Below are 25,807 nucleotides of genomic sequence, written 5' to 3'. Positions count from 1 at the left end.
CGATAATCCAACCACGTACTATAGGAGTAATATTTTGCCAGACACAGAGACATCTGAAAGTCCAAAAACACAAGATTTTTAAACAGAAATGTAAGAACAAAAGAAAAGCTTCTGCACAACGTATAACCTAAAATAGTGGGTGACAGTAAATTATTGGCTTACTTTACACTTTACAGCTCCCAAAATTAATTGATAACTGTTTGAAATAAATCAATGATACAGGTTGTTTTAAGAAATTTGCATTTTCTGATTTAATTAATTAATCTTTGAATTTTACCGTGCATGATTTGAAGGGCAAATATGGTAGTTCGAGAAAGGACAGAACACGAAAGTTAATTCTATTATAAAAGGTGGAAAGAACAACAAAGTCAGACAACCGAACACAACACAGCACAAACACAAACATCTGAACTCTCAACAACATCAAACAATTCCATCAAATCGGCCAAAAACATCACCATAAAATAAGTACTCAGCTTCTCAAACTCACTTCCTTGACCCACTCTCGTCTCTGTTTCATCCCCTTCCACTCTCTCTCTCTCTCTCTCTCTCTTCCATCGCTTTCGTTTCACTTTGTATTTTTCACTCTCCCAGCTTCTAATTCAGTTTCTTTTTTCCAAGGTATTGTCTTTTTGCATGTATGTTGTTAAAGATTCCAGTTTTTATACGCATGTTGGTGTTACCAGCTAGTTAGATCTGATTTCGTGCAGTTTCAGTGATGGTGGTGGAAAATCTGAAAATCTTCTTCTTACCGACCCAGTTGCGTTTTTGCACGGAATGAAGCTAATGGGGAAATGGGGTTCTCTTTGACAGGGTTTTGAAGTTGAGGAATCGTGAAAGATTGAAGTTTTAGGGGTGGTGTGTTTGTGTGTGTGTGTGTGTTTTTTTTTTGCATGTGGGAATGGAAGCGAGGATGAAGAAGAAGTACAACCGGCAAGTGAGTCCTGAGAGGGCCAAAGTGTGGACAGAGAAGTCACCAAAATACCACCAGAGTTTGAAGGTACCCGTGATTTACTATCTTTGTCGAAACCGGCAGCTAGAGCACCCTCATTTCATGGAGGTCCCACTTTCTTCACCAGATGGACTATACTTGAGAGGTAGATCGAATAATTTGAAGACAAAACATTTTTTTTCCCCCTTATTTGGGTGGGGGAGGGAGGGGGTGTTGTTTTTTGTTGTTTTCCTTTGTGGTTTGTGGATTTTGAGGGATTGTTTTTTGTTTGCAGATGTGATTGATAGACTTAATGTGTTGAGAGGTAGAGGTATGGCTTCCTTGTATTCATGGTCTTGCAAGAGGTGAGCAGGTTTTTAGCATTTTCTATTTCCATGTGTTCAATTTGTATGTTGAGGAAAAGAGAAAAAATAGAGAGAAGGGGAGAAAAAAAGACTTGATTGGTTTTGTTCCTTTATCTTGTCGCTTGTTTCCTGCTTAAATTCTATAGAAGTCAATGCAGCATAAAAATTGTAATTTCAGATAAAACAATCAATATTGTTTAGTTTTGTGTTGTTTCAGACTAGGGCTAGATTATCACATATGGTTTTCACTATGGTATTTGCTCTTGTAATTTAGGAGCTACAAGAGTGGATTTGTGTGGCATGATCTATGTGAAGATGATATAATTCTACCAGCTCATGGAAATGAATATGTTCTCAAGGGTTCTGAGCTCTTTGATGAATCAAATTCAGGTAAATATCTTTTGCAAGTAATAAATTGTTAGGTCCTGATTCCTGAATGATATAGAATGCCTGTAACCTTAGTCTTGGTGAATTTTGCTTAACAGATCGTTTTAGTCCCATTAGCAATGTTAAAACACAAAGTGTGAAGCTGTTGCCGGGGCCAGCTTCTTCTCGGAGCCTGGATGAAGGCTCATCCTCTTCTAGCATGAACGGAAAAGAGACGAGAATCTCCCAAGATGACGAGCTTTCCCAAGATCCGCACACCGGTTCCTCTGATGTTTCTCCAGAGTCTAGAGCTGAAAAGAGTGATGCTCTAAGCTTGGCATTGACAGAGTACAAAATTTATAAAACTGATGGATTGGCAGATGCTTCAACTCAGACAGAAGAAAATGCCAGCAGATCCAGAGCTCAGAAAACTTGCACAAGGGGTGTATCAACGGAGGATGGCTTGTTAGAATCCGAATGTCATGAAATTCGTCAAGCTGAAGCTCCACGAGTGAAAGATACTCCACGAATCTGTAGGGATGCCGTTTCTCCTCCGCCCTCAACGTCAAGTTCCTCATCTTTTGTGGGGAAGGCTGAAACTTTGGAGTCTCTGATTAGAGCTGATGCTAGTAAAGTGAACAGCTTTAGGATTCTGGAGGAGGAGGGCATGCATATGCCGACCAACACGAGGATGAAAGCTTCAAATTTGCTGATGCAACTGATCTCATGTGGCTCAATATCAGTGAAAAACCATAGTTTTGGCCTTATTCCTTCCTATAAGCCCAGGTTTTCCAGTTCAAAATTTCCTTCCCCGCTGTTCTCAACTTCTTTTGTGTTGGGGGAGTTTGATTGCTTAGCCGAGAATCCAAAGCTGATGAGTCTCAGATTGGAAGACAAAGAATATTTTAGTGGAAGCTTAGTTGAGACTAAACTGAAGGAGGGAGATGGACACAATGTTCTGAAACGCTCTTCTTCCTACAATGATGAGAGGTAAGTTTTGGTTTCAAATTTCCCTTTCAACATTACAAATTAGAATGGGTAAGAGTTGCACTTGCACTTGCTGGTTTTCTTATTTGTGTGAGAAATGTACTAGTCTCAACCTACCACTTATGCAAAGCTGAGGAAATAGCATATGGGTTCCTTCAGGTCTGATGTAGTAATATAATAGGACTAATAATTGGGATGTGGTCATTCTTTAGATTTTAAATGGTGATTTTGCCAGTTTAGGCTGAAAAGCCAGATTAGTTATGCAGCAGTCCAAAGGCGATAATGCTTGAATCTGGTCATATAAGGCTAATTGAGTTTCTGTCAAATCTGAAATTCTTTTCCAGTTTGAGTTAAATTATCTCTCCCAAATACATGATTTTATCTGTCAAATTTTGAAAATATCACCTAACATTTGTTTTATTAAAAATATTCACCTGAACATCTTATGTACCCCTGATTACTTCATTTATTCAATAAAATGATTACAAAATCTATATTTTCAATGTGTTGTTTTTCAATTGATTGTTAATATAAACAGAATTTCTTTCATGTTTGTTCATATGTCTATTTGTGGCTGTATGAGATGTCTCATGGAAATAGTGGCTTCAAAGGTCCTAAGGAAGGCCTCCGTTGCTGTTTTGTAAAGCTTGTACGCAGTATAAAAATAGGAATCATTGAAATATTAAACATCTTCAGAAAAAAAAGGTTGGACTGATAATCTGTGAAATAATAAAGAGAATCCATTCATCATATGTTATTGGAACTTCATTACTGTTTGTTCTCTTTCTTTGTTATGAAATGACATCCTTGGAGTTTATCTTCATAACATGCCACTAGAAAATGACTTGGGATCAAGAACTGTAGTGGTCGGCTTCTTGGATTGATGTTTTAGAGTTTCGTAATTTGTTTTGATTGACATCTGATAGGGACATGGTAGTTGTCACATCTAGGCCAATGCTTCATTTGTAATAAAGTCAACACACAAATGTGCAGGACATTTAAAGACCAGAAACCACAAGAAGACAAAGAGGAATCATCCTCAGGACATTCAAAATGCATTCCTCGATCAATTAAGGCTTCATTGACCAAGCATCCCCGAAGTGAATCCATGAGATCTCCTGTCTCTGACGTACCACGGAACTCATCAGATAGAATTGATGGCTCAGGCATATCCCCTGTAACATCTAATGGTAGCAGCAAAAGGATCACAGAACCTTTGACGGGGAAAAAACAATCCAAGAGGATAGACTCATTTAAAGAAGAGGAGGTGATCAAAATTGAAGAAAGTTAAGTGTTCTCTCTAACTTGTTTCTTAAGGCTCTTAAAACTATTCATTTATATTCTTACAGCTTTCAACAATATAAACTGAAAAATGATTTTTACTCAACAGGCTTGCTTCAGGAGCTCGGGTTATAATCCAATCCAAACCATTTTCAGACACAGCATCTAGCAGCTGTTGAAAAATTCAAGTTTCAGATGTTAGACACACCTGAAAAACTGCTGGTTTTTCAGCTTTAGTTTGAATTCAACATGATTGTATATATCTTGGTAGGTCCATGTGACATTTCCTTAAGCTTACAAAGTAAAATTATTTTGAGAATTGACACAATGCAAAAGGAGCAGGTGTGGTCCCAGTGGTCCATTTCCTTGAATATATTGTGCTGGATAGAGAGGGACTGCTATCCTGAAATGAAATGATTGCAGATTCTGCTGTTACTCCTGATACAACATCTTCCTTTTGCACCCTTCCTTTTCCTTGCTTCAAATTATTGGTTACTGCTTACTACCTAGCTTGCACCTTCAAGGGCAAAAGGTGCATAAAAAAATAAGTGCAGGTCGTTTTCAAACCCATCTCTTGGCATTGGAGCTGATGGCAATTGTCAAGAATGTGACCTTGATTTTGACATTGGATGCGTTTTGCTTAACATCAAAATGTAACATATCTTATACGATCATATTTAATTCTCAAAGCTAGAAAAAGGTTGGTAAAAAGCTAATTTTATGAACCCTTTTAAAAGGGATGCTTCTAGTCAAGATTTTTTTTTAAAATTTCCTTGTTGGAAACCAAATTGACATTTTAATGCTTATAGTCTAGAGGGTGGTATTGGAGTGGCGGGTGTGCAGAGTACTTTCACATTTGAAGTTAAGAACATATTTTATACATTGGTTCTATATTGGCACTACATGATTTATTGAATTTGTAGAAAGCATCAATTTAAACGACAATAAGAATCTTATGTTAGACAAATTTGTTCCAAAAATGTGTGGACTACTTGAATAGATTCACGTGTAAGACTACTTTATTCTAAGGATTCAAAAGGTGAGTTTCTATAGTTCTACTGTTCAATGGGTCCCTATTCTCTTCTGTCTTTAACTTCAATCAAACTCGAGGAAGAGAAGCATAAAGGTGGTGTCTAAAAGCTTTTTGTCTGGAAAGGAAAATCAGGGTTAGTCCTTTCAAGCTTTTTCTGGCTAGAGTATTACTGAGATCTTGACTCAGAAAATCATTAGTTTGGCAATTAACAAATCTTGGGTTTCACTCAAGGAAAAAGACAAGTAGGCCACTATATATTTTGGTTAGTGTTTGTTTTGCAATCTCTCGTTTTCTTTTTCTCTTGCTATCATATTCTCTGAGTGTTTTTGGATCTTCCCTTTCAGTGGCATTGGTATATACTATATTATTAGAGATATAGATTAGTTTAGTCAGTTACAAATTAGTTATTAGTTTAGTTAATAACAAGTTTAGTTAAATAAGGTTTAATGTATTAATGTAAAAGTTCATTTTTGTTCATTTTAAGCATTACCTAAAGTAATATTCATTTTTTTTTTCTTTCCATCTCTCTATCTTGAAGTTTATTATGGTATTAGAGTATTCATCTCCATTTTTTTTCACTGTCTCGTTCATTTTTTCTTTCATTCAGAGATTTATTATGCCCACATTGGCATTGCCACATGTGTTTGTTCTCTATGCTGATCTCTTCTTCTTCTTCCACACTGTTTCGATTTTCCACTTCCAAGGATAACACTTCCAACTATGGCACTTTATGGAACCACCTTATCCTCCAATGGTGGAATAAGCATTTGCATAGCCAGACACATGAAGACTCGCTTCTTGCCCTCACCGAGGCAGCCACCAAATGGTGCAACGTCACCGGCGTTTATTCACAGATCCACGGCAGTGATGACCTCTCTCACCAACGCTTTGTCTCGAAAACGCGCACCTTTGACTCACTTCCTCACAGGTACGGATCGCGGGACACCCTCCCTTACTGACGTCAACGTGACTGGCTTCTAGTGGCACATAGCGCACTGCACCTTACACCTGCAAGACATTATCTTTGCACCAACCAATGTCAAAATCAGTTTGATTCCAACACTTGTATATCTACAACAATTGAATGTGATCACCCAATCCAAAATCATCAGGAAGGTTAAATATTGTATGTTTCCTCTTCTTCTCAGTCTTTCTCTGTGCTGGTAGCAATGTAGTTTCAGCTGATAACATGGCGACAACAGTCAAAGCCTCATATAAGCAATCATAATTGTTTGCCTCCATTAAAGTTTTAGTTTGCCTACAAGGTGTTTGATTAAATGCTACTAAAGATTTTGAAGATATTGACTATTGTTTGAAGTCATGCACTATTTCAGAAAGGTGCACACCAACTGTTTGGTGAATAATCTTTTCATTGTTTTATTGATATTTGTCCTGTTTTAGGTTATTGTTTTCAGCCTTTTAGGCATGTTTTGATGATTTTAGCTTTTGTCATGAGTGGTTAAGCCTTGGTTATTATTGGTTCACAAAGTGTTTGTGAAAAGTCCTTGTAGAAGAAATATTTTGTAATTTTTCTATTTTGTTGATGTAAGCTTCTGTCCATGATGATTAAACATTGTTTAAGCTTTTGTCATGGATGGTTAAGCATTGAATTGTTGTTTTGCTTCTGCTCTTGATAGTTAAGCCTTATTGCTTTTGCCAAGTGGTTAAACATTGAAGTATAGTTTCTGCTTGGTGGTTAAGCTTTGATAGTTTCATGGATTGATGATTTGAGCTTCTGCCAAATGCCTTGTTGTTGATTTCTCTTGTTAATCTTTGATGCCTGTTTTGGACTCTTGGAAGAAGATTGAGAAAAACAATGTTGATTGAAGATTTCTAGAAGATTTGTACCATGACTGCACCTACATTTTGATTTGTTTCTAAATTTCTATTTTGACTGATGTATTTCTTATATGTTTAGTTATATTTTAATTTTTAGACTTTATTTTCATTTCCTTTGATGTAAATGTATTATCTTCTCCTAGTTAGAAGTGTTTTCAATACCTTCCAACTTGCGGGGAAACATTAGAGATATAGATTAGTTTAGTTAGTTACAAATTAATTATTAATTTAATTAGTTACAAGTTTAGTTATATAAGACTTAATGTATTAATGTAAAAATTGAATTTATTTATTTTGAACATTATTTAAAGTAATATTCAGTTTCTCTTTTCTTTTCTATTTATCTCTCTACCTTATGTATATCAATGAATTTATATGGGAAATTATGATATTAATTAACCTATCAGTATTCAATTAAGACATTCTTTCAAGAAAAGAAAAAAGAAAGAGAGCTAAGACATGCATCATAAACGGGGACATCTTAATTGCACAATCAACTTTTTACCACATCAATAATTCGTTAATGTGTCACATTTTGGTTAAATCACTTATTTTCTCTTTTCTCTCTTGTTCCTTTAATAATAATAATAATAATAATAATAATAATAATAATAATAATAATAATAATACTTCAGTTGGGAACATCCAAAGACTGGTGGGATTAGTCTTATCACACTTTGTTTAAGGGAAGTCAAATGTGTACTATTTAAATCAACAACCCATTGTTTAATGACTAAAATAGTTTCATTTTCTTTAAAAGACTCCCATTTATGCACAAAATAATTAATGTCGCTGTGGACCAGTCACTCTATTGACATTATTCTCCTTTAGTTATACTCTGTTGAGCCTTTTAAAATTTGAACACATTCTTTCACATGAAAGAAATTACTGAAGAGTAAAACTAATAAATATAATTTTTGTAGATTGGGTTATCTCTTTAAATATTCTTTAAAATGAAATTCATCTAAGTCATTTTCTACCTAATTCAACGTTATTTTCACTGATAATGCATCAAAATAGTATTTAAAGATTCAAGTAAAATTATCTTAATAAGATTTCAAACAAGAGATATTTATATGATTATATCTATGCATTGATTTTACTTTGCAATATCTTTAATTACCATCAAATATTTTTTTGGGAAAAAATTAAGCAACCTGTACATTTTACTGTCTATATATAAACGTGATTCTCTTGCACCCCTTTACTCGACGAAGTGTGAGATGAGTGAGGAAGAGAGAGGTAAATAAAGAAGGAAAAAAAAGATAAGAGAAAATAGGATGTGATGAGTGATTTAATAAAGACAAAATAAATGTCTGGGATGAAGAAAAAGTAAGATGTCAGAAAAAAAAATACAAAAAATCAAAGTTGTTTATTAATTATTATAAAGCTCTATAAGTGAAATGAACTAGCGCAACCGTTTAGGACTGTTTGGAGACATTGATAAAGTTATTCCAGACTCAGATCACGGGCTTGAATTTGTTTGTTATTGGGCCGTTTGTTTCAGTTTTATTTTATTTTTAAAAGAATATTTTTTAAAATAAAAAATAATTTTTTAAATGGGTTTCTGTAAGCTTTTTTTTAAAATAATAATTTTCACTTTTTTTAAGAAACAAGACTTATTTGTTTTTTAAAAAATCGTTTATTCAAAATATTTTAAGTTTAAACAAACTAGCATATGTTATTCCTTAATCATTCTTACTGTTCACGGTGTTTAAATTTTCGGGGTATTTTTATTTATTTATTGAATTTCGGGTCATAGGGGTGTGCTTTCTTCTTCTTTAGGTGCATATAACATACAAGCCAGGCCATAATAGACCCAAAAGCCGAAGCAGAGCACTACGCGAAGCCCAACTAAAGAGAGAAAAAAAAAGCACACGAAACATTAGGTACTCGAAGACCATCACAATATGATTCTAATTAATTTTTACATGACACATAATCAAGATTTTTAATTTGCAAAAAAAAATCAAGATTTTTAATTTGCAAAAGAAAAATCAATTATATGTAATGTGAAGACTAATAGAAATTATTTTCCTGGACTAATGTAAGAATTTTTTCTCCATTGTTATTATATAATCCTTTGGGCAGTTGTAATGTGATTTTCTTTCAACACCTCCCTCCCCTCCCCCCCCCAAAAAAAAAAAAATCCAAAAAACAAATAGCAGTATTGTTCAATCATTTAATATTGTTTTCTTATCTTGGAAATTTTGATGAAAATATCCTCTCCCCCGTCAACTGTATCTTATTCTGCTGTTAAAAAAAAACTATATGTTAAATTCTTAAACTGTATGGGTTTGATTTTGGGAGCTTTGAATATCGGTGTTCTGAATCTTTACATGATTTTCAGATAATGCCATGATGGCATTGACAATGAAGTCTAATTGTTTCTTAGGTTTTAAGAACACTAATACAACACATCCTAAACCAAGTTTATCCTCCTAATATCTAAGTTTGATAACTAGAATTTAATTTGTGTCATAACAGAGTAACTCTGTTCAACAAGAGCTGTTTCTATTGAAATTTAAATTATAACAACTTGCAACTAATTTCTCTATCACATCAATAGTCTAACAGTTTCCATTCCAAGAGACCTTTTTGCAATCAAATGTTCATCTCACCATTTCAGTTACCCTAGAAGAGCTTGATGTGGCAGGTACTCCTTGTATCTGTCTTGTGTTGTATGAGTTGCAACTTAAGCACTTATGGGCCACAATATGGAATTGTACATGAGAGTTTACTCCACAATCATTGCAAAGTATCCACACCTGGTTCATACAAATATTCAGTTAGTTATGTCTCACAATTCCTAGTACTAAGGCTTTAGAGCTGAGACTTGATACTTACCATCTTGTTTTTGTAGGTTTCAGGCATTGGAGTTGAGGCAATCTGACCAGAAGTTTTAATTCGAGAATGTTGTCATTATATGAAAACTGAATATACTGATGCAATCATATGCTCTTTAAAAAATTACATACAGAGAAACAAAAGTGGCATCTACATACCAATTCGTCAAGCTTCTCCCACACACTTGACATGTCACAGATGGATTTTGAGCAAACGGGACATGAGTACCTGTATCCATTTTCAAAGAATGAATTAATAAATAACAACACTGGCTGAATGCTGAAGATTGTCTCAAGGTATAACAACACTGACTCATGGCAGAATAAGAATATTGCATGATGAGATCCTTAAGGGTGTAGCAGATTAACAGACACCATTTAAGTCCTTCACTGGTGACTAGTAGATAGATATAAATGTCTTACCTCTGATGTTTTTCCATTTCCTTTACACAGTCTAAATGTATAGTATGCGCGCAAGGTAAGACACTGATTTCTCTTACTGTATCAAAAAGATACTGCAAGGGGAAAAAAATGAAATAATCTAAATGAGAATCAAACAGATTTCTTCCCAAAATTTCAGTCTGTCATAGTACTAGAGGTTTGTTTTACCTCAAAGCAAACAGGGCAATTGTGATGCATTGCTCCTTCTACACAACGGTGCCCCTTTTCCATTACCTTTGAGTAGCAACATCCTAAAACAAAATTCGGTAGATTCACAGCAATCAGCTAATGGAGAAAAGGTATGAGGAAACTGAACAATTATACTCACCACATCGGTTGCAGTGGAAAAAATTATCCTTGCCTCCAGTTCTGTAAAAGCAATTGAATAGAGAAGATGAGTAATCAAATTCTGTTAAGAAATGCATGATATGAAATATAGCAGTTAGCACACTGATTGATGAACTTTACCTGCAAATGCCACATTCATCGCAGTGGTATTGATTCTTTGAAATCTGAAAGATTGAACAATTTTTTAATACAATATGCACAACTAAGACTTACACTAAACAAAAGAAGGAAACATGACGCAAATTCTATTACACTGGAGGAACTTACATCATCATCAAAGAATTTGCATATAGTACAAAAGTACTTGCCCATGCATATTCCACAGTTTATACAGTACTGCTGAACCTGAGCATGAAAATCAATTAACAGATCAATAGCCGTAGTCATAGTTATGTGTGCGTTTACCTATTGATATTATAGTTGAGATTTTTAGAACTCACATCTTGCTCTACATCACATAAGGAGCAGATAACCTGAAAATCATCAAAATAGAATGAAGTAAGCGAGTGAGCAGCATCAGATATAGTTTAACATTGTGAATAAAATGTGATAAGAATCAGATCAATATTAGACTTTTATTTTTCTTTATGATCCAAAAATATAAGAGAGCTCTAATGAAATTGCAATCTTACTATAAATACAAATGACAATTCTTTGGCAGAAAACATGAATGTCTCATGGACATTATAAAAGAAAGTACTTTTTATGACCTCTCCCCTCCCAAAATGCTCATTCTACAGGGTAAGTAACTAGATTGTTTGACTGACAAAATCACTTATGCCTTTCAGACTTAGTTCTTGAGGGGCTGTAGATTGTTTGATCGAAAGTCAGGCTATGAATAACGAATGGCCAGTCAAGTGGAGCAATTTGAATTAAGCCTGACATTTCTAATAGGCCAGCCTACGCTGGGAGGAGGGACCAAGTACTAGGACCGACGCACTCTATCACATTAATGGCCAAGAAAGGCTTTAAGATTAAAAGAGTTTGGGCCTCAAGCCATCGGCCGAATATAATATAATTCTCAATTTTCCGCAGACATTAATTATGGCGCCATTGGCACCATACCCTCCTCGCACGTGCCTAAGGCGTCATTCACACCATGTCCAGAAAAAAAGGGAATCGTTAGAGGACAGGCACTATAAATACATGTGATCAATCCAGGTTACGTCAGGTCACACATTGTAGAAGCTCACTCGGGGAGAAATTATTAGGTGGTCCTAGATCATCATAATCCATACTAATCCTTGTATGACATGTAAATATATAATCAAGTGTAATTAATTTTTTCTTGTAAATTATAAATTTTGAATGTGTTATATAAACATTGGTTGGGACCATGGACAGGTGATGGTTCAAGACTACCTAATAATTCCTCCACGGGGGCTCTTGAGTTCATATTGAGGTTTAGGACTCTCCCGCGAGTGTGTTCTCCAACAAGAGCAGTAAATTATCCCTTTCAGAATATTATTACATATAAATCATATGAATTACTCGAAGGTACATGATAACAGTTACCAAAAGGAATCATACACCATAATAACACCCAATTCAAATTCAAGAAGTGAGTAGTAATAAGGAGAGAAAACAAATGCAAACCTTCTTAATTTCATGGCGTGGAACATCATGACGATCCACAGCATCAACCTCCTCAGAATTCTGTTCAAATTAAAACAAAATGGATAAGAAACATGCATGTATGAGTCTTCTGCTAACACAACTCAACTCAACCCTAAAACAGTGAAACATTGGCAAGAACACAAATTTATACCTTAGCTTCATTATGGCAATGCCTACAGTCAAAAACCTCATCACAGCACGGCGCTCTGATCTTGCATCTCCTTCTGTAATGCATGCACCTGACTCAAACATCATGGCAGAAGGAGAAAAAAAAAAACATAAGACACATCTCTTTTTTCATAAAAGGAAATAAAATCTGAACCATACAACAAAAGCTGAAAAAACTGAAAATGATCATCATCATATTAAGACACGAAGAAGTACCCCAAATTCAGAATCTGAGGTTCCATAGCAGAAAGTTGTGTGGGGCTGGATTGAGAGCACTCTGCTACAACAAGACAATGAGATGAAACAACCTCTGCGGTGGTTTTCATAATATTGTGTGCTAAGCAAGTAGTAGTTTTTGTTTGGAGTCACACCCAGAAGCGAAGTTTGGACCTTGGAGTTACATTTTAAACGTTATTATTACTTTAGTTGTATTCTGTAACAAGTAGCTCGTGTTCGTGGCACACCGTTTCCCTTATCTGTCTCTCACAAGCTTTTTTATTTTAATCAATGAGATTGGTACCAAAGTATTAATCTCAGTTCGAGACTCTAAACATAAGGTAAGTATTTTTTTTTCTAATTTATTTTATATTCAAGACGTAGTATTCAAATTTTAAATTATTTAATTAAGAGAGATAAATTTTTATCACTTAGTGAACAGTATTGGTGTTATCCTCGCAAGCTGACTCGGCTACACGCAAGGACTTATTAGTTATTATTATAGACTAATCAAGAAAAGACTGAAATGTTAAATAAAATCAGTAATGTAATAGAAATAAATAAAAATAATAATATCGTGCAAGATTTTTTAAAGAAACTTTGGTACGAATAGTAAGTATATCTCTAGTATGAGTGATAAGACGTGCGATAATTGTTATACAGATAAATTATTAATGAAACACAAAAATATCTATTCTCCGGACATAAAGCGATTTGAAAGTTGAACAATAATAAATTTTACATCTATTTGAATTGGTGTTGAAAAAACAAATTCTTTAATTAATTAATGTAATTTATGTTTGAATATTTTTATTATAAAATTAAATTAAAAATAAAATTCAGTATAACACAAAAATTATTTAAAATTACTCTAATTTAAAATTGATTTTAGATCCAGAATTAATTTAATTTTTTTTTCCAATATAAGATTAAATATGTAAAATTTGATTTAAAATAAATTCTGAACACAAAATCAATTTTTTATCATCAAACCAAACGAGCATAAATCTATTCTATCATTTTAATTACAACACAACATGTGAGATTATGCTAAGTTTCTACTTTCTAAGATTAGATATACTTATAAACAAGGTTTTTTCTCTCATTTTTTACTTTACCTTATCGTATGAAATAATTCACTACTTTTTATTTTTTAACTTTATATGCAAGGGTTTTACACAAATGAAACAATACTTGATGTTACTTGTTTGATTCAAGACAAAAAATTTGAAAAGACATTTATAATATAAAACTATTTGAATATATATATATATATATATATATATATATATATTCATAATTATGTTATATTTTTTTACCTATATACTAATATATGTAATTTTTAAAAAATAATTAATAAGTATATTATAAAAAATATAATAATATAAGAAAATTATAAATTATAAATTCAACATCCATGTAGAACATGAGTTATTACGCATGTATTCGTAGAAAATATTGTATTAATAATTTATTGAGCTTACCAAAAAATAATAATTTATTGATAAAGTATATTATTGGGTGGAAGGTCAAGATGATGATGATATCTACTCACTGATACTTTTTTTAATGGTATTCAGAGAAAAAAAAAAAAAAAGTCTATCCACTAACACTAAACGTGGCACATAAGGAGTGGTTTTAATTTTCAACTTTGAAGATGCATGTCATTCTGAAACTGAGAAAGAATGGTGAGGGTGGCAGTGCCACAGGAATTTAATTGCTCAAATTCCTTTTCGACTGCCGTGGGGTCCATCCATCCAAAAGTTTTTTAGGTACATGTATGGGTGCTAAGTGACATATATAATCAGAAAAAATGTATTATATTTTATCTGTAACAATTAAATATCATATCACCAAATTTATAATACTTACCCATCTTATAATGTGGGACCATCCCTTTAGTAAAAGAAACTACTTGATTTTACCAACAAAAAGAAAACTATTTATCATAAATAAGAAATCATTTTATAGTCCATCTTAAAAAAAAATAATGATTGAATGTCATTGTGTCAAGCTTAATAAGCAAAGATTCATGCACCCTTGAAGTAAAAAATGGGTAAGTATTTTCGTATTCAATACACTAGCACAAAGATAAGAACAAAGAGGAATATGGTGAAAAAAGTGATGGGATTTGCGGATAAGGTGTATAAAAAAGCCAACAAAAGAGGGAGGAATAAGAATAATAGGATGCCCCAAAATAATGATGAAGATGATGATGGTGGTAGAAGATAAAATAGACGTGGAAGGAAAATGAATATTAAGAGGGGAAATTGTTTTTGGAGTTTTTATAATGAAGAAAATTGTTTACTATTGTTTGATATTTTAGATTTTTCATGACGAGTGATATATTTTATTCCCAAATGCATTGAGAAACAAGGGAAGGGAAGAAAAAAAAGAAGAGAAGCTAATTAATTATTACAAATTTATCTAATACAGGAAATGTCTTATGTGAGAACAGAGGTGACTATTTTAACTTAGATTAATGTTAATGGCACAGTGTCAACATCCAATTTTGTTCAATCATTTTATTTATTTATTATTATTTGTTGCCTTAATAATTAATAGTGTCAACACTCATGCATTGTATCGCCACTAACTAGTATTTATTTAAAAACTGAATTGAACTATGTAATCACCTTCGTTATTTTTTTTGTAATTTCTAGTTATAATAATCAATCTCCTAAAAAAAAGTGATAATAATCAATAACAATATACTATAAATTTTCTTTTATGTCCATTATTATCAATTTGCAAGTTTCGTTCATATTTACACCCACCCAAGACGCAACTCTATATCTAGTAACAAAAAGCCTAATTCTATAAAGGTCCAGTTAAGCCACTTCATTAACTAAGGCAAGGGTTTTATATCTTACACCTCCCTAATTGCATCCTGCACTTTCCTTGTCCGTATCAATTTACTAGTCTACCCTTAATGACTTTGCACCTCCTTCCCAAACCCTAACACCTCCCTCTTTCAAATAATCAACACCTCCCTCCTTCCGCGCGACGGCTGCCTCCACGATGCACCCCCTTCCTTGCAATGCCCTTCCCTCTAGCGACAGCTCCCTCCGTGACCCATACCTTTCCCGATGACACATCTTTTCTTTCCCCCTTTGTCATCGTCATTGAAGTTAAGTTGAACTCTTCTTTCTAGTGCGAGGTTGGGGTGGGTTTTGAGCACTTGTGTTTTGGTGTCAATGGGGATTCGCTATTTTGAGCACTTGTTTTCATACCCTTATTTGATAAGTTTTTAATTTGATGATTAACGTGAATGTGAACTTTTTACCCACACGAACTCTTTTATATAATTTATCATTTTCATGTATTTTATTGTATAAATATGTATATCGAGATAGAGAGTGTCATAAGAAGAATCTCGTGGAGTTGAATGTTGAGTTGGTGGCAACATCTGGTGGTCGTGAACCGGAATAGCTCGTTGGTGGTGATGTTCAATGCTGAGGAGGAAGAGGAAAGTACAGTCTAAAAAGGGTAATTTGGGGTTATTTTAAAATTGGAAGGTGCAGGATGTGATTTGGGAGGTGTAGGATATAAAACCCCAAAGGCAAGACCTAGTACGCATCTACAGAGAGAAAAAACATTTGGGATTTTCTTCCTGCACCCAGTGAATCTCAAATACACCATTCAATTTTTCTTTAATTTTCTGTTTTGCATTACAATCCAGTCCATGACTGTGGTCACAACATAAAACTTTTTTTAACTCATTGTAATTATATTGGAACTGTAATTGTAGTTGCATTGGATGCATTTTCTTACAATTTTTCGGAATGTCTAAGATCCCAATGAAACTGCAACTATGATCATAACTGCAATTTAAAATCATGACAATGATTATTCACTATTGATATATGAGGCATGGGGTAAACCCATGAGAGGATTATGTTATTAAAGTTGTTAGCGTGAGTATGATTTGAGGCAAATAAAACTTAAGATGATGGTTCAAGGCATGTTTAAGGGTTAGCTCAATGTATTCGCTTGCGTCATCCATACTCTTTGCATTACTATTCTGATAAAATAGAAAAGTTGAAGAAAACGACATTCAGCTCAAGCTCAGAGGACTTTTGTTCTTCCTCTGTTGCTATGCCATGATATTGATTTTGAGGGAAAAAGAAAGCCAAAATTAAGACAAAAACCTTGCTTGCTTATCTCATTTTAGATTCTCTAAGAAAAGTCAAACATGGAGAATCTAGAGCTTCAGCAATTTTATTAAGTCAACGAGAGCAACAAAAATAGGGACAGTGTAAGTAGCTAGATCGAGTAAGTATCTGCAGTGTTCAATTATTTACTCACACTTGGCATTTGGAGTTGGTATACGGTATACCACATTACATCTTCAGTGTCACAATAGTTTAAAATAATTAAAGCAAAAGCATGATCATGGGCTAACTATATATAAGCTAAACGTTTGGGTACAGCTTGCATGTAGGTCAGCAATGTCGTAGTATTAGGAATTTAGTGTATTATATTTAGTCTCTTTAATTGTTATCCCTTCCTTTCCCTCTATTTATTTTATGCATAATTAAAAAATGAATAGAACAGTAGATGTGCTAGATATAAGGTGATTGAGAAAAAAATGAAAAAAAAAAAGAAATATTACGATAGATGGTTACATTCAAAATCACAACAGGAGTATATTAATAATATTTTTCTCAAATGTTTTTTTTCAATATTTGATTCTTAAACTAATCTTTTAAAGACACCTGCTATCATTCTCTCCTTATTTGTTTTATACAATTTAATTTAATAAAGTACGTGAGGAATAACGTCATTATGTTCCCCTTGGATTCCGTTCACACACATATTAAGCATGAAATAACTGTGCTCATGATCAGAAAGTGACCATTACACCAATGAAGAAGCCATAACACAATTTGTGTTAGTTATTATAATTACACCAGCAGTCCGGAAATGTGTTCATGCACGGCGGCGTCACTCAGCAAGTTGAACAAATTAACAAATATCACTATGCTATCAAGCGTGATATGAAATGAAAACGAAAACTCTGACTACGAATACAACTATGCCGTGAAGATATCTAATGGATTTAGCTATCACTATACGAGTTTGTCAAAAAATATTTGGATTCAATTTTCGCATAATATTACCATTGCAGGCTGTAGCAACGTTAATTTATTTATTTAATCTATTAATGCCGTGTTTGTTTTGGATTTTATTTTTCATGGACATTTTGCTCTTCTCAAGGATCATTTAGGAAAACAAAAAAGTTTGCTTGCTTTTCTCAAACCCATGATGGCCGTGAAAGGAAAAAATAAACGGCTGCAATTAACTTCATTAATTAATTAGGAATACAAGATAATTTTCTATATATACAAGTGGAACTTGATTAATTATAAGTAGTGAACTCGTTCTTATTCTACTCACACCAAAATAATCATAATCATATTAATAAATAAGTAGCCATGCCAAGTGTCAAACATATCTATATATTACAGTTAGACCACTCACCAAGTGTACGTCAACCATGGACACAATGGATTTTCAACAAGAGACTCTCGTGCACATTAATGACTTTGTTGAAGATCCCAACTTAGATCAGTTCATCAATTTGATTCGTTGGGAGCATAAAGATGCTATCTGTAACTTCAATTCTGAGCTTATCAATGAAGCATTCATTGATAACTCATTCCTGTCACACCCTGCAATCCCATTTGATCAGTGCAATGGTAATTCTGTGAATGTTTATGATCCAATTAGCTCTACACATAGCTCCTTCTCTTGTTTTGATGGGGAAGCCAAGGAAGAAGAAGGAGGAGGAGAAGAAGAAGATAACATGGGGGATACTTCTGCTGCTACAACAACAAGAACTAAAAGTCTTAATAATAAGCCAATACCAAAAACTGATAGGTCCAAGACTTTGGCTTCTGAGAGGAGGAGAAGAGAACGAATGAAGGAGAAGCTTTATACATTGCGGTCTTTGGTTCCCAACATAACTAAGGTAGGTGTCCCTAGTCCCTACTACAAAGTTATATAACATTATAAAAGGTTCATATGATATAGTTTGAGGAAAATTTCATACAAAACTAACTTGATTAGTGGCTTATTCATGAGTTAATTGTGACATTCCTTAAATTTGAAAGTTAATTAATATAACTAATATATAATACTTAAAGTTAATTATATGCACAGATGGATAAGGCTTCTATCATTGGAGATGCTGTTTCATATATGCATGAACTTCAAGCACAAGCCAGCATGCTGAAGGCTGAGGTTGAAGGACTTGAAACATCCTCATTGAATTCCAAAAATTACCAAGGATTGATTGAAAACCCCATGAGGGTTCAATTGATCACCAACAAGAAGATAATCCAGGTTTTTGGACATAATCTAGTTAACTCCATAAAATATTTTTAGTTTTTCTCTGCCACCTATATTGTAACATCTTGAATAATGTGGCTTTGTAGATGGACATGTTTCAAGTGGATGAAAAAGGGTTTCATGTGAAAATAATGTGCAATAAAGGAGAAGGTGTGGCTGCCTCATTGTACAAGTCTCTCGAGTCTCTGACAGGCTTCAATGTTCAGAATTCAAACTTGACCACAATTTCTGATCGCAGTTTTCTACTTACATTTTCATTGAATGTAAGTTATATCCTCTCCTTGAAGTTTATTTATCAATCTTTCATTTTATTCTATTAATTAATAGTTTTTGTTTTTGGTTATTGATTTTGTCAATGATTTGTTGAAAACAGGCGAAAGGCCCTGAGCCAGAAATTAACCTGCCCAACTTGAAGTTATGGGTGACTGAAGCTTTTGTGAAACAAGGCTTTGAATTCATACCTTTTTTTTATGCTTGACTCTTTCAATCTAGGTGTAACTAATTAAGGTTTGCGTTAGAGAGTCAGTGTATGTTTGAATAAAAGTTTGTGAAGTTAAGTTTGTAAACCTAGTTAGCTCAAGTTTTGTTTTTACAAAGTTGAGTTTCTTGACAAAAATTTGATGTGCTAATGTATTTTTTGGAGGTAATCAAAATGTCAGTAATTAAAATGAGTTTACTTTTTAAACTGAGTTTGAATTTCTCCATATGGAAAACCAAACATACCCGTAGCTATATGACGAGACATGAAAATCTATCATACTATACATGTATCTAGGTGCTGGTTAGTGGCTAACTATGAGCAGCATTGACATGTAATTCTTTATTTTGAGCCATTTTTATCAGATAGTAGCCGCATCAATTTTTATTAACCAATATTAGTAGTATGTGTTCGAAGATGAATCAACCCCCTGCAAAGACATCCACTTGTAACTTGTTTATATTGACGCCTGTGTTTATCTCAAAGGATTTTAAAATTGTAAGATTAATGCTACACTTTGCAAGACTTGTATTAAAATTGTTATCCCGTGTGCATTAAAAATAGTTTCCCTCTTAATTGATGTGACAATCTATGTCAGTACTGCCACGTTTATCAGAAAACTTTAAAGCCAAAATAAAATTATTTTGACTAGTTTTCTGTTAACTTGTTTTTTATAACTGGAATTTTTAAAAGAATTGGTCAGTGAAGGTGATGTTGATGCTGACTTAACCAACCATATCATTAAGGGAAAAAATTATAATTTAAATCTTGGAACATTTTGCAATAGTCCAATTAAAATTTTCATATTGAGAACCAAATATTCTCTTATTTCTTATATGAAACTTTGGCGTCAAATGAAACTAAACATGAAGACACAACTTACAAAATACAGAGATGAGAGATCCGTATTTATTCAATTTTATTTACATAAAAAAATATTTTACTTTAACAAATGTTTTTAACTTGTATTATTAGAAAATTTACTCCTCAACATAGTATCTCACATATAGGGAGTCTTAAGATGGTTGGAGGGAGGGACATAAGAGTTGAAGTAATAAGAATAATTATTAGAGATAAAGATTATTATTGTTTGAACATTGATTTGAGATTGTTGAAGCCTATTGGAGTTGTTCAGTTTGATTAGTTGATGAATTTTCTCTTCCTGTTTGATCCTATGCTATTTGCTTTCAAGTTGTTTGTGAGTATTCCTGTTTGATGACAGATTATAGTTGTGGTTGCTATTGGTTCACAAAGTGTTTATAAAAAGTTCTCATTGAAGATAGATTTTGTGTTCTTTTATTTTTTGATGCTTTATGTTGATGTAAGCTTCTGTCCATGGTGATTAAGTATTGTTTGAGATTTTGCCATGGATGATTAAACATTGGATTGTTGTTTTGCTTCTATCTTGAGTGGTTAAACATTATTTTTAGCTTCTGCTCTTGATGGTTAAGTCTTATTGCTTTTGCCAAGTGGTTAAACTTTAATGTATGATTTCTGCTTGGTGGTTAAGCTTTGATAGCTTCTTGGATTGATGGTTGTAACTTTTGTCAAGTGGCCTTGTGTTGTGACTTCTACTTGGTGGTCAAGCTTTTGATGATTGATCTGGACTCTTAGTTCTATTGGAGCTGGAAGAAGTTCTAAGGACCTTTTAGTTTTACTTAATTTCATTATATTTTGATATACTTTTGTATTATTCACTCTAAGCTGGAAGTGTTATAAAGAGTATTATTATTACTAGCATAAGTTAGTTTAATTAGTTATAAGTTAGTTACTCTTATAATCAACTATATAACAATTTGTTAATATTAACTATATAAGGCTCAATTTATTTATGTAAAGATTTGATTTGCTCATTTGAGCATTATCTAAAATAATATTTAATTTTTCTTCTCTCTTTTTCACCTCTATACTTAAACTTTATAAAAAATTCTCCTGCTTCAAACTATTATCAATGATAACAAGTAGTTAAAAATAAAGATTTATTTGACATTTCTAGAACTTATTTGTTAGTATTTTCATTAATATGTTTAAGCAGCAATATAAACTGTTTTTTTTTTTGGTCATGCCATACCAAAGTAGATTTGAAATACCTTGGAATGGGAAAGTTCTCTCCCTTCGCATATTTGAATTTTTTTTCTCTCTCAATAATCAATATTGTTGGGAGAGCAAAGCAAACATTTATTCTAATAATTTTGCACGCTTTAAGAATTTAGTTTCTTCCATAAAAAAATAATAATTTAGTTTCTAATTGTTTGCGTTGCACAAATTTATAATTTTGGGTAATTTTATTTTCTTTTTCTCTATGGTTAGACATGACAAGAAAATCCGTACCCATGGGTACCCGCTTGAATCCGTCTCAACTTTGACGGGTAATATCCGAGTTGACCGGGTATGGGTTCGAGTTTTTCCTAATAACCAAAAGTCGGGTACGGGTATGAGATTACTAGACCCGTCCCGACCTCGAACCCGAACTCGCTCCGCCACTTAAAATCTTTAGAATTTTTGCATAATTTAATCAAAAGACATAAATTTTTTATTACTAGTTAATTTTATTTTAGAATGTTTACATAATTTAATATTATTTTCTTAATTATTTTTGTAGACACACGCACTATAATAAATTTATTGATATATAAGTAGTTAAAAATAAATGTTTAACCATTAATTTATTTTTTCTAAAATCAAATTTTTAATATACTTTTTACAAAAAAAATATTTTTTTAAATTTGAATTGTGTATGGGACGGAGTCGGGGATGCCCAATACCCGACGGGTACGAAAATGAGACAATATATTTAAACCCGTCGAATATCGGATATGGGAAGACAATACCCGTATTCGTCCCGTCCCATTGCCATGTCGGTCGATAGAAAAAAAACTAAATTTAGGAAGCAGCCAAAAAGTGAAAAAAAAAATAAAAAGCGAAAGGTTCTAGAGTGTGAGTAAAAGCAGTGGCGCTTTGAGTGAGGATTATATAATTTGTTTTCACCACCAAACCAACCACAAATTCACACATTTTTTGTTGCATTATCACAAACACCTCGTCCCTCACAATGCAGCTAGCAATGGCGGCCAACGCTGTCGTTTCACCGTCGCCGTTCCGACCTCAGCCCTTTCTCCGGTCATCCTTCTCCGGCGTCTCCGTCAAGCTCACTCCCCAATCCATAACGCTTTCACGCTCCAAGCCCCTCACCGTCTTCGCCGCCACCAAGAAGGCCGTCGCCGTCCTCAAGGGGACCTCCGCCGTCGAAGGCGTCGCCAATCTCATCCAAGAAGACGATGGTTCGCCCCTTCTCCTCTCCTTAGCAAATAATTATTTTAATTCGATTAAAATCGAAATGGTGCCAAATGCACAATAATGGAACTAACTAATGCATCTTCAAATGGACTTATTAGTTATATAGTTCTAATTCGGTTAGTTCTTTGCTAGTAATACAACTATACAAGATAAAAGAGAACTGCTGCTTTTTCGTTTGAGAAATTGAAAATTTATACTTTCTTTGTACAATAAAGAGAAGAGAGAAAGTGTATGATAAGATAGTTCATAGTTGAGATGATGATGGAAAGAGTTAGGAAGAAAAAGTAGTGCTAGTGTTGTAGAAAATTGAAGTATGGATAGTGTAACTCTTTTCATTATGGAAAATGTTAAAATTCGTCCCAATTTTGGAGGGGATAGGTGTAGGGAAGAGAGAAAAAGTAAAGATGTGATAAGTTAGGAAAAGAAAGATATGAAGAAAAATAGGATGGAAGAGAAAGTGAGTGAGTGTATGTTTATAGTTAGCCTTTCGTCATGTTTGAGTGTCTGATTGGTGCTTTCGTGCGCTGACTATTGACCAACTAGCTGTTTCTGTGTGTTATGAGTAGGCCCGACGACAGTTTCTGTTCGCATCACTGGCCTTACTCCGGGGCTTCATGGTTTTCACCTAGTGAGTGTCATGCTTTCCCTTCTTACTTCATGTCCTTTCCTCCAAAATGTTCTATTTTTAAATCTGTTATCAATTTTACTTGCAGCATGAGTATGGTGATACGACAAATGGGTGTATTTCTACGGGTAAGGCAGCTGGAACTTAGTTTCAAAGTTTGCTTCACTGTTTTCTTTTCTTGCCGTGGTCCGGTTCAATTGAGTAAGTTACAAGGGTTTGTTTCTTGAATGACTTTTAGGGGCACATTTTAATCCTAATAAATTGACACATGGTGCTCCTGAGGATGAAGTCCGTCATGCGGGTGACCTGGGAAACATAGTTGCTAATGCAGAGGGTATTTCTTCTTTATCGGTTATCTTCCTCTACTATGTACTGCTTTCTGAAAACTGGACCTGCTTATGTATCCTTTTGTCATTTGTTTAAACACAGGGGTTGCAGAGGCTACAATTGTGGATAATCAGGTGCTCTTTTTAATTTGCGTTTTACATAATAGTAGTAGTTGACTAGTTGTTCTTTTGATATGTATTTATCAAATCATGGTTGTTAAGCCTGTGGGTCTTAATTCCGAACCACTTTTGAACTATAATTCCATTTTGAAAGTAGCTAATCAGGCTGTATTGTATGGCATCAAACATGCAGATACCACTCTCTGGCCCCAATTCAGTAGTTGGAAGAGCCTTGGTGGTCCATGAGCTTGAGGATGACCTTGGAAAGGGTTAGCTATTTTATTTTAATATTTATTTATATTTGCCTTTGGATCCTGTGCTGTGGACCTGTCACAAGCTTCAGCACTTGTATTTTATTTACTTAAGTAAACAGCAATGAATATGTACTTATCATGGGAGGAATGGCATGAAAATGAAATTGGTCATTTGTCTTCTTGACATTTTATATCTCACATTGCAATTGTAGTCTTGTGTAGTATGACATGTTAATCGTAACTGGAGTATTTTTACTTTGGTCTTAACTGCATTTGCTTAAACTTTTGTAGGTGGGCATGAACTCAGTTTGACAACTGGAAATGCTGGTGGAAGATTAGCATGTGGTACGAAAAAAAAATATAAATTCGATCAGTTCTATTCTTTTCATATTCACCTATTCATCCATTCCAACATGATGTTATTTGGTTTACTCTTTGCCTCAATGTTCTAAGATGAACTATTTTCTATAACATCATGATCAATTTTCGTTTTATGATAAAAAAAAGTACAACGATTTCCTCACAAACTTGTTTCAATAAATAATGCGTGATTTTGAATGATTTACGGACAAGCTCTATACTAATTTTTGAAAGTCCTGCACTTTAGTCTGTGATAGAAAGCTGGGTCCTGAGCTACATCATAGATGAATTATCAACTACCAAATTGAACAGAGACATGATTTATTGACATGCATATGTTGCTAAATGTTAGTTCATGCACATAACTGATGTATAGAAATGGTGACTAGAGATCTAGAATATCTTTGTATATTTGCTTTCAGACCTATGACAACGATATAACTGGGGTTGTCCAATTAAAACAAGGAATATATCTCTAATTCTTCATTTTCTCAGTCTCCTTAGATGTAAATATTGTCTTGAAATCAAATTTGACAAATTTCATGTTGAATGGTTTCAGTATCCTGTATTTAAAAAGGAATTTCAAGCTTGATTACTTGTCATTTTCTGACAGATTAGTAGTGGTTGTATTTAAACTTATTAGTAGATATGTAACTATGAAACAACCTTGCAGTTTGTGATATGAATACATTTCGGGGTGGGTAGGCTGCAAGGACAGGTTTTTCCCAAGCCAATCCCGCACTGCCCCTTTATGGATTAAAACCTGAACCTGCCTTGCAAAAAAAAAAGTATTAAAACCTGCAACCTACCTGTCTCACCATGCCCCTCACTCATGATTATTTTAAATTATATATTTATACAATAGTTAACCACAATTGTAAAATTAATCTATTATTTCATGTTAAATGAAAATATTATGAATTTTTAAACTAGTGAATATAAGTTAATATAATTGCCTTTATTAGTAACTTAGGCAAGCATAATGTTAAATTAGATAAGGGATTAAACCTGCGATGTACAGGGTGGGTATTGCTTGCCAAGCTTATTCAATAGTCCAATTTTCAAAAGCTATAGCTGATTTATATGTCTGCTATCTTTATAATGTTTATACTCCAATCTATCTGTATTATAAACTTTATGTTTCTCCTGTATGATAATGTGCGTTGTGCTTGCATGTTTGCAGGTGTGGTTGGTTTGACTCCAGCATAATCAGTGCAGCGAATTTTTTGTAGCAGTCGTGTTATGTTATCAGATATTATGTTCTCTGTGAAGCATGATGACTCACTGTTTTCTTCAGTTACCAATGTAAACTGTAAAGCATAATGTCCTTCTAAAGATGAGTGTGCAAATGAATCATGAAAACATGTTGTTAGTCCTTTACTGGAGATTCATCGTGCAGTCGGGTCTGTACTCCCCAATAAAATTCATCATGCAGTCAGATGTTTATTCCCCAATGAAATTGATTGCTGTAGTCCTTGTTGTCTGCTTGAGAAAGAACCTATGTTGATATTTTATATTAATGGTGCAAGTGCAACGACTGGTTACTTGTTTCTAA

General features: G+C 33.6%; 4 protein-coding genes across 7 annotated transcripts; 3 read left to right on the top strand and 1 right to left on the bottom strand.

Moving 5' to 3' along the window:
* Positions 1 to 360: 360 nt before the first annotated feature.
* LOC114376980 (protein UPSTREAM OF FLC-like) lies at positions 361 to 4,372 on the top strand. Of its 4 annotated transcripts, none has more exons than XM_028335331.1 (7): positions 361 to 621; positions 814 to 1,097; positions 1,227 to 1,296; positions 1,571 to 1,686; positions 1,782 to 2,652; positions 3,643 to 3,936; positions 4,040 to 4,372. In XM_028335331.1, the coding sequence occupies exons 2-7, from the start codon at positions 902 to 904 to the stop codon at positions 4,107 to 4,109; spliced, it is 1,617 nt and encodes a 538-aa protein (XP_028191132.1). In that variant the 5' UTR covers positions 361 to 621; positions 814 to 901; the 3' UTR covers positions 4,110 to 4,372. The 4 variants fall into 4 exon arrangements, with proteins under 4 accessions (XP_028191132.1, XP_028191131.1, XP_028191130.1 ...); XM_028335330.1 differs by having other exon boundaries at positions 717 to 1,097; XM_028335329.1 differs by having other exon boundaries at positions 711 to 1,097.
* A 4,704-nt stretch (positions 4,373 to 9,076) lies between these two features.
* LOC114373693 (E3 ubiquitin-protein ligase RZFP34-like) lies at positions 9,077 to 12,777 on the bottom strand. Its single transcript, XM_028331208.1, has 12 exons — positions 12,439 to 12,777; positions 12,206 to 12,293; positions 12,034 to 12,093; positions 10,878 to 10,910; positions 10,705 to 10,782; positions 10,558 to 10,601; positions 10,418 to 10,458; positions 10,258 to 10,340; positions 10,072 to 10,163; positions 9,808 to 9,877; positions 9,650 to 9,691; positions 9,077 to 9,570 (listed from the first exon to the last, which is right to left on the bottom strand). Exons 1-12 carry the CDS (start codon positions 12,546 to 12,548, stop codon positions 9,415 to 9,417), a joined length of 897 nt encoding a protein of 298 aa, XP_028187009.1. The 5' UTR covers positions 12,549 to 12,777; the 3' UTR covers positions 9,077 to 9,414.
* Positions 12,778 to 17,842: 5,065 nt separating this feature from the next.
* On the top strand, positions 17,843 to 19,481 carry LOC114375030 (transcription factor FER-LIKE IRON DEFICIENCY-INDUCED TRANSCRIPTION FACTOR-like). Its single transcript, XM_028332768.1, has 4 exons — positions 17,843 to 18,412; positions 18,604 to 18,786; positions 18,879 to 19,055; positions 19,166 to 19,481. The coding sequence occupies exons 1-4, from the start codon at positions 17,939 to 17,941 to the stop codon at positions 19,268 to 19,270; spliced, it is 939 nt and encodes a 312-aa protein (XP_028188569.1). The 5' UTR covers positions 17,843 to 17,938; the 3' UTR covers positions 19,271 to 19,481.
* A 2,764-nt stretch (positions 19,482 to 22,245) lies between these two features.
* On the top strand, positions 22,246 to 25,807 carry LOC114376848 (superoxide dismutase [Cu-Zn], chloroplastic). Its single transcript, XM_028335148.1, has 8 exons — positions 22,246 to 22,551; positions 23,134 to 23,195; positions 23,281 to 23,320; positions 23,431 to 23,526; positions 23,622 to 23,653; positions 23,832 to 23,907; positions 24,184 to 24,237; positions 25,436 to 25,807. Exons 1-8 carry the CDS (start codon positions 22,323 to 22,325, stop codon positions 25,459 to 25,461), a joined length of 615 nt encoding a protein of 204 aa, XP_028190949.1. The 5' UTR covers positions 22,246 to 22,322; the 3' UTR covers positions 25,462 to 25,807.

Source organism: Glycine soja, chromosome 11, assembly GCF_004193775.1.
Source record: "Glycine soja cultivar W05 chromosome 11, ASM419377v2, whole genome shotgun sequence".
NCBI classification, from domain to species: Eukaryota; Viridiplantae; Streptophyta; class Magnoliopsida; order Fabales; family Fabaceae; genus Glycine; species Glycine soja.
This window is presented reverse-complemented; position numbering and strand designations above follow the sequence as displayed.

What these genes read in the sequence shown, in the direction of transcription:
- LOC114376980 (XM_028335331.1), top strand. Translation starts at nt 902, where the DNA reads ATGGAAGCGAGGATGAAGAAGAAGTACAACCGGCAAGTGAGTCCTGAG. An exon ending in AGATGGACTATACTTGAGAG is followed by an intron (nt 1,098 to 1,226) that starts GTAGATCGAATA and finishes TTTTGTTTGCAG; the next exon opens with ATGTGATTGATAGACTTAAT. An exon ending in CTTTGATGAATCAAATTCAG is followed by an intron (nt 1,687 to 1,781) that starts GTAAATATCTTT and finishes TTTGCTTAACAG; the next exon opens with ATCGTTTTAGTCCCATTAGC.
- LOC114373693 (XM_028331208.1), bottom strand. Translation starts at nt 12,548, where the DNA reads ATGAAAACCACCGCAGAGGTTGTTTCATCTCATTGTCTTGTTGTAGCA. An exon ending in CACGCCATGAAATTAAGAAG is followed by an intron (nt 10,911 to 12,033) that starts GTTTGCATTTGT and finishes GATGATTTTCAG; the next exon opens with GTTATCTGCTCCTTATGTGA. An exon ending in ATTGCCCTGTTTGCTTTGAG is followed by an intron (nt 10,164 to 10,257) that starts GTAAAACAAACC and finishes TTCCCCTTGCAG; the next exon opens with TATCTTTTTGATACAGTAAG.
- LOC114375030 (XM_028332768.1), top strand. Translation starts at nt 17,939, where the DNA reads ATGGACACAATGGATTTTCAACAAGAGACTCTCGTGCACATTAATGAC. An exon ending in TGGTTCCCAACATAACTAAG is followed by an intron (nt 18,413 to 18,603) that starts GTAGGTGTCCCT and finishes TTATATGCACAG; the next exon opens with ATGGATAAGGCTTCTATCAT. An exon ending in TACTTACATTTTCATTGAAT is followed by an intron (nt 19,056 to 19,165) that starts GTAAGTTATATC and finishes TGTTGAAAACAG; the next exon opens with GCGAAAGGCCCTGAGCCAGA.
- LOC114376848 (XM_028335148.1), top strand. Translation starts at nt 22,323, where the DNA reads ATGCAGCTAGCAATGGCGGCCAACGCTGTCGTTTCACCGTCGCCGTTC. An exon ending in GGCTTCATGGTTTTCACCTA is followed by an intron (nt 23,196 to 23,280) that starts GTGAGTGTCATG and finishes TTTTACTTGCAG; the next exon opens with CATGAGTATGGTGATACGAC. An exon ending in CATAGTTGCTAATGCAGAGG is followed by an intron (nt 23,527 to 23,621) that starts GTATTTCTTCTT and finishes GTTTAAACACAG; the next exon opens with GGGTTGCAGAGGCTACAATT.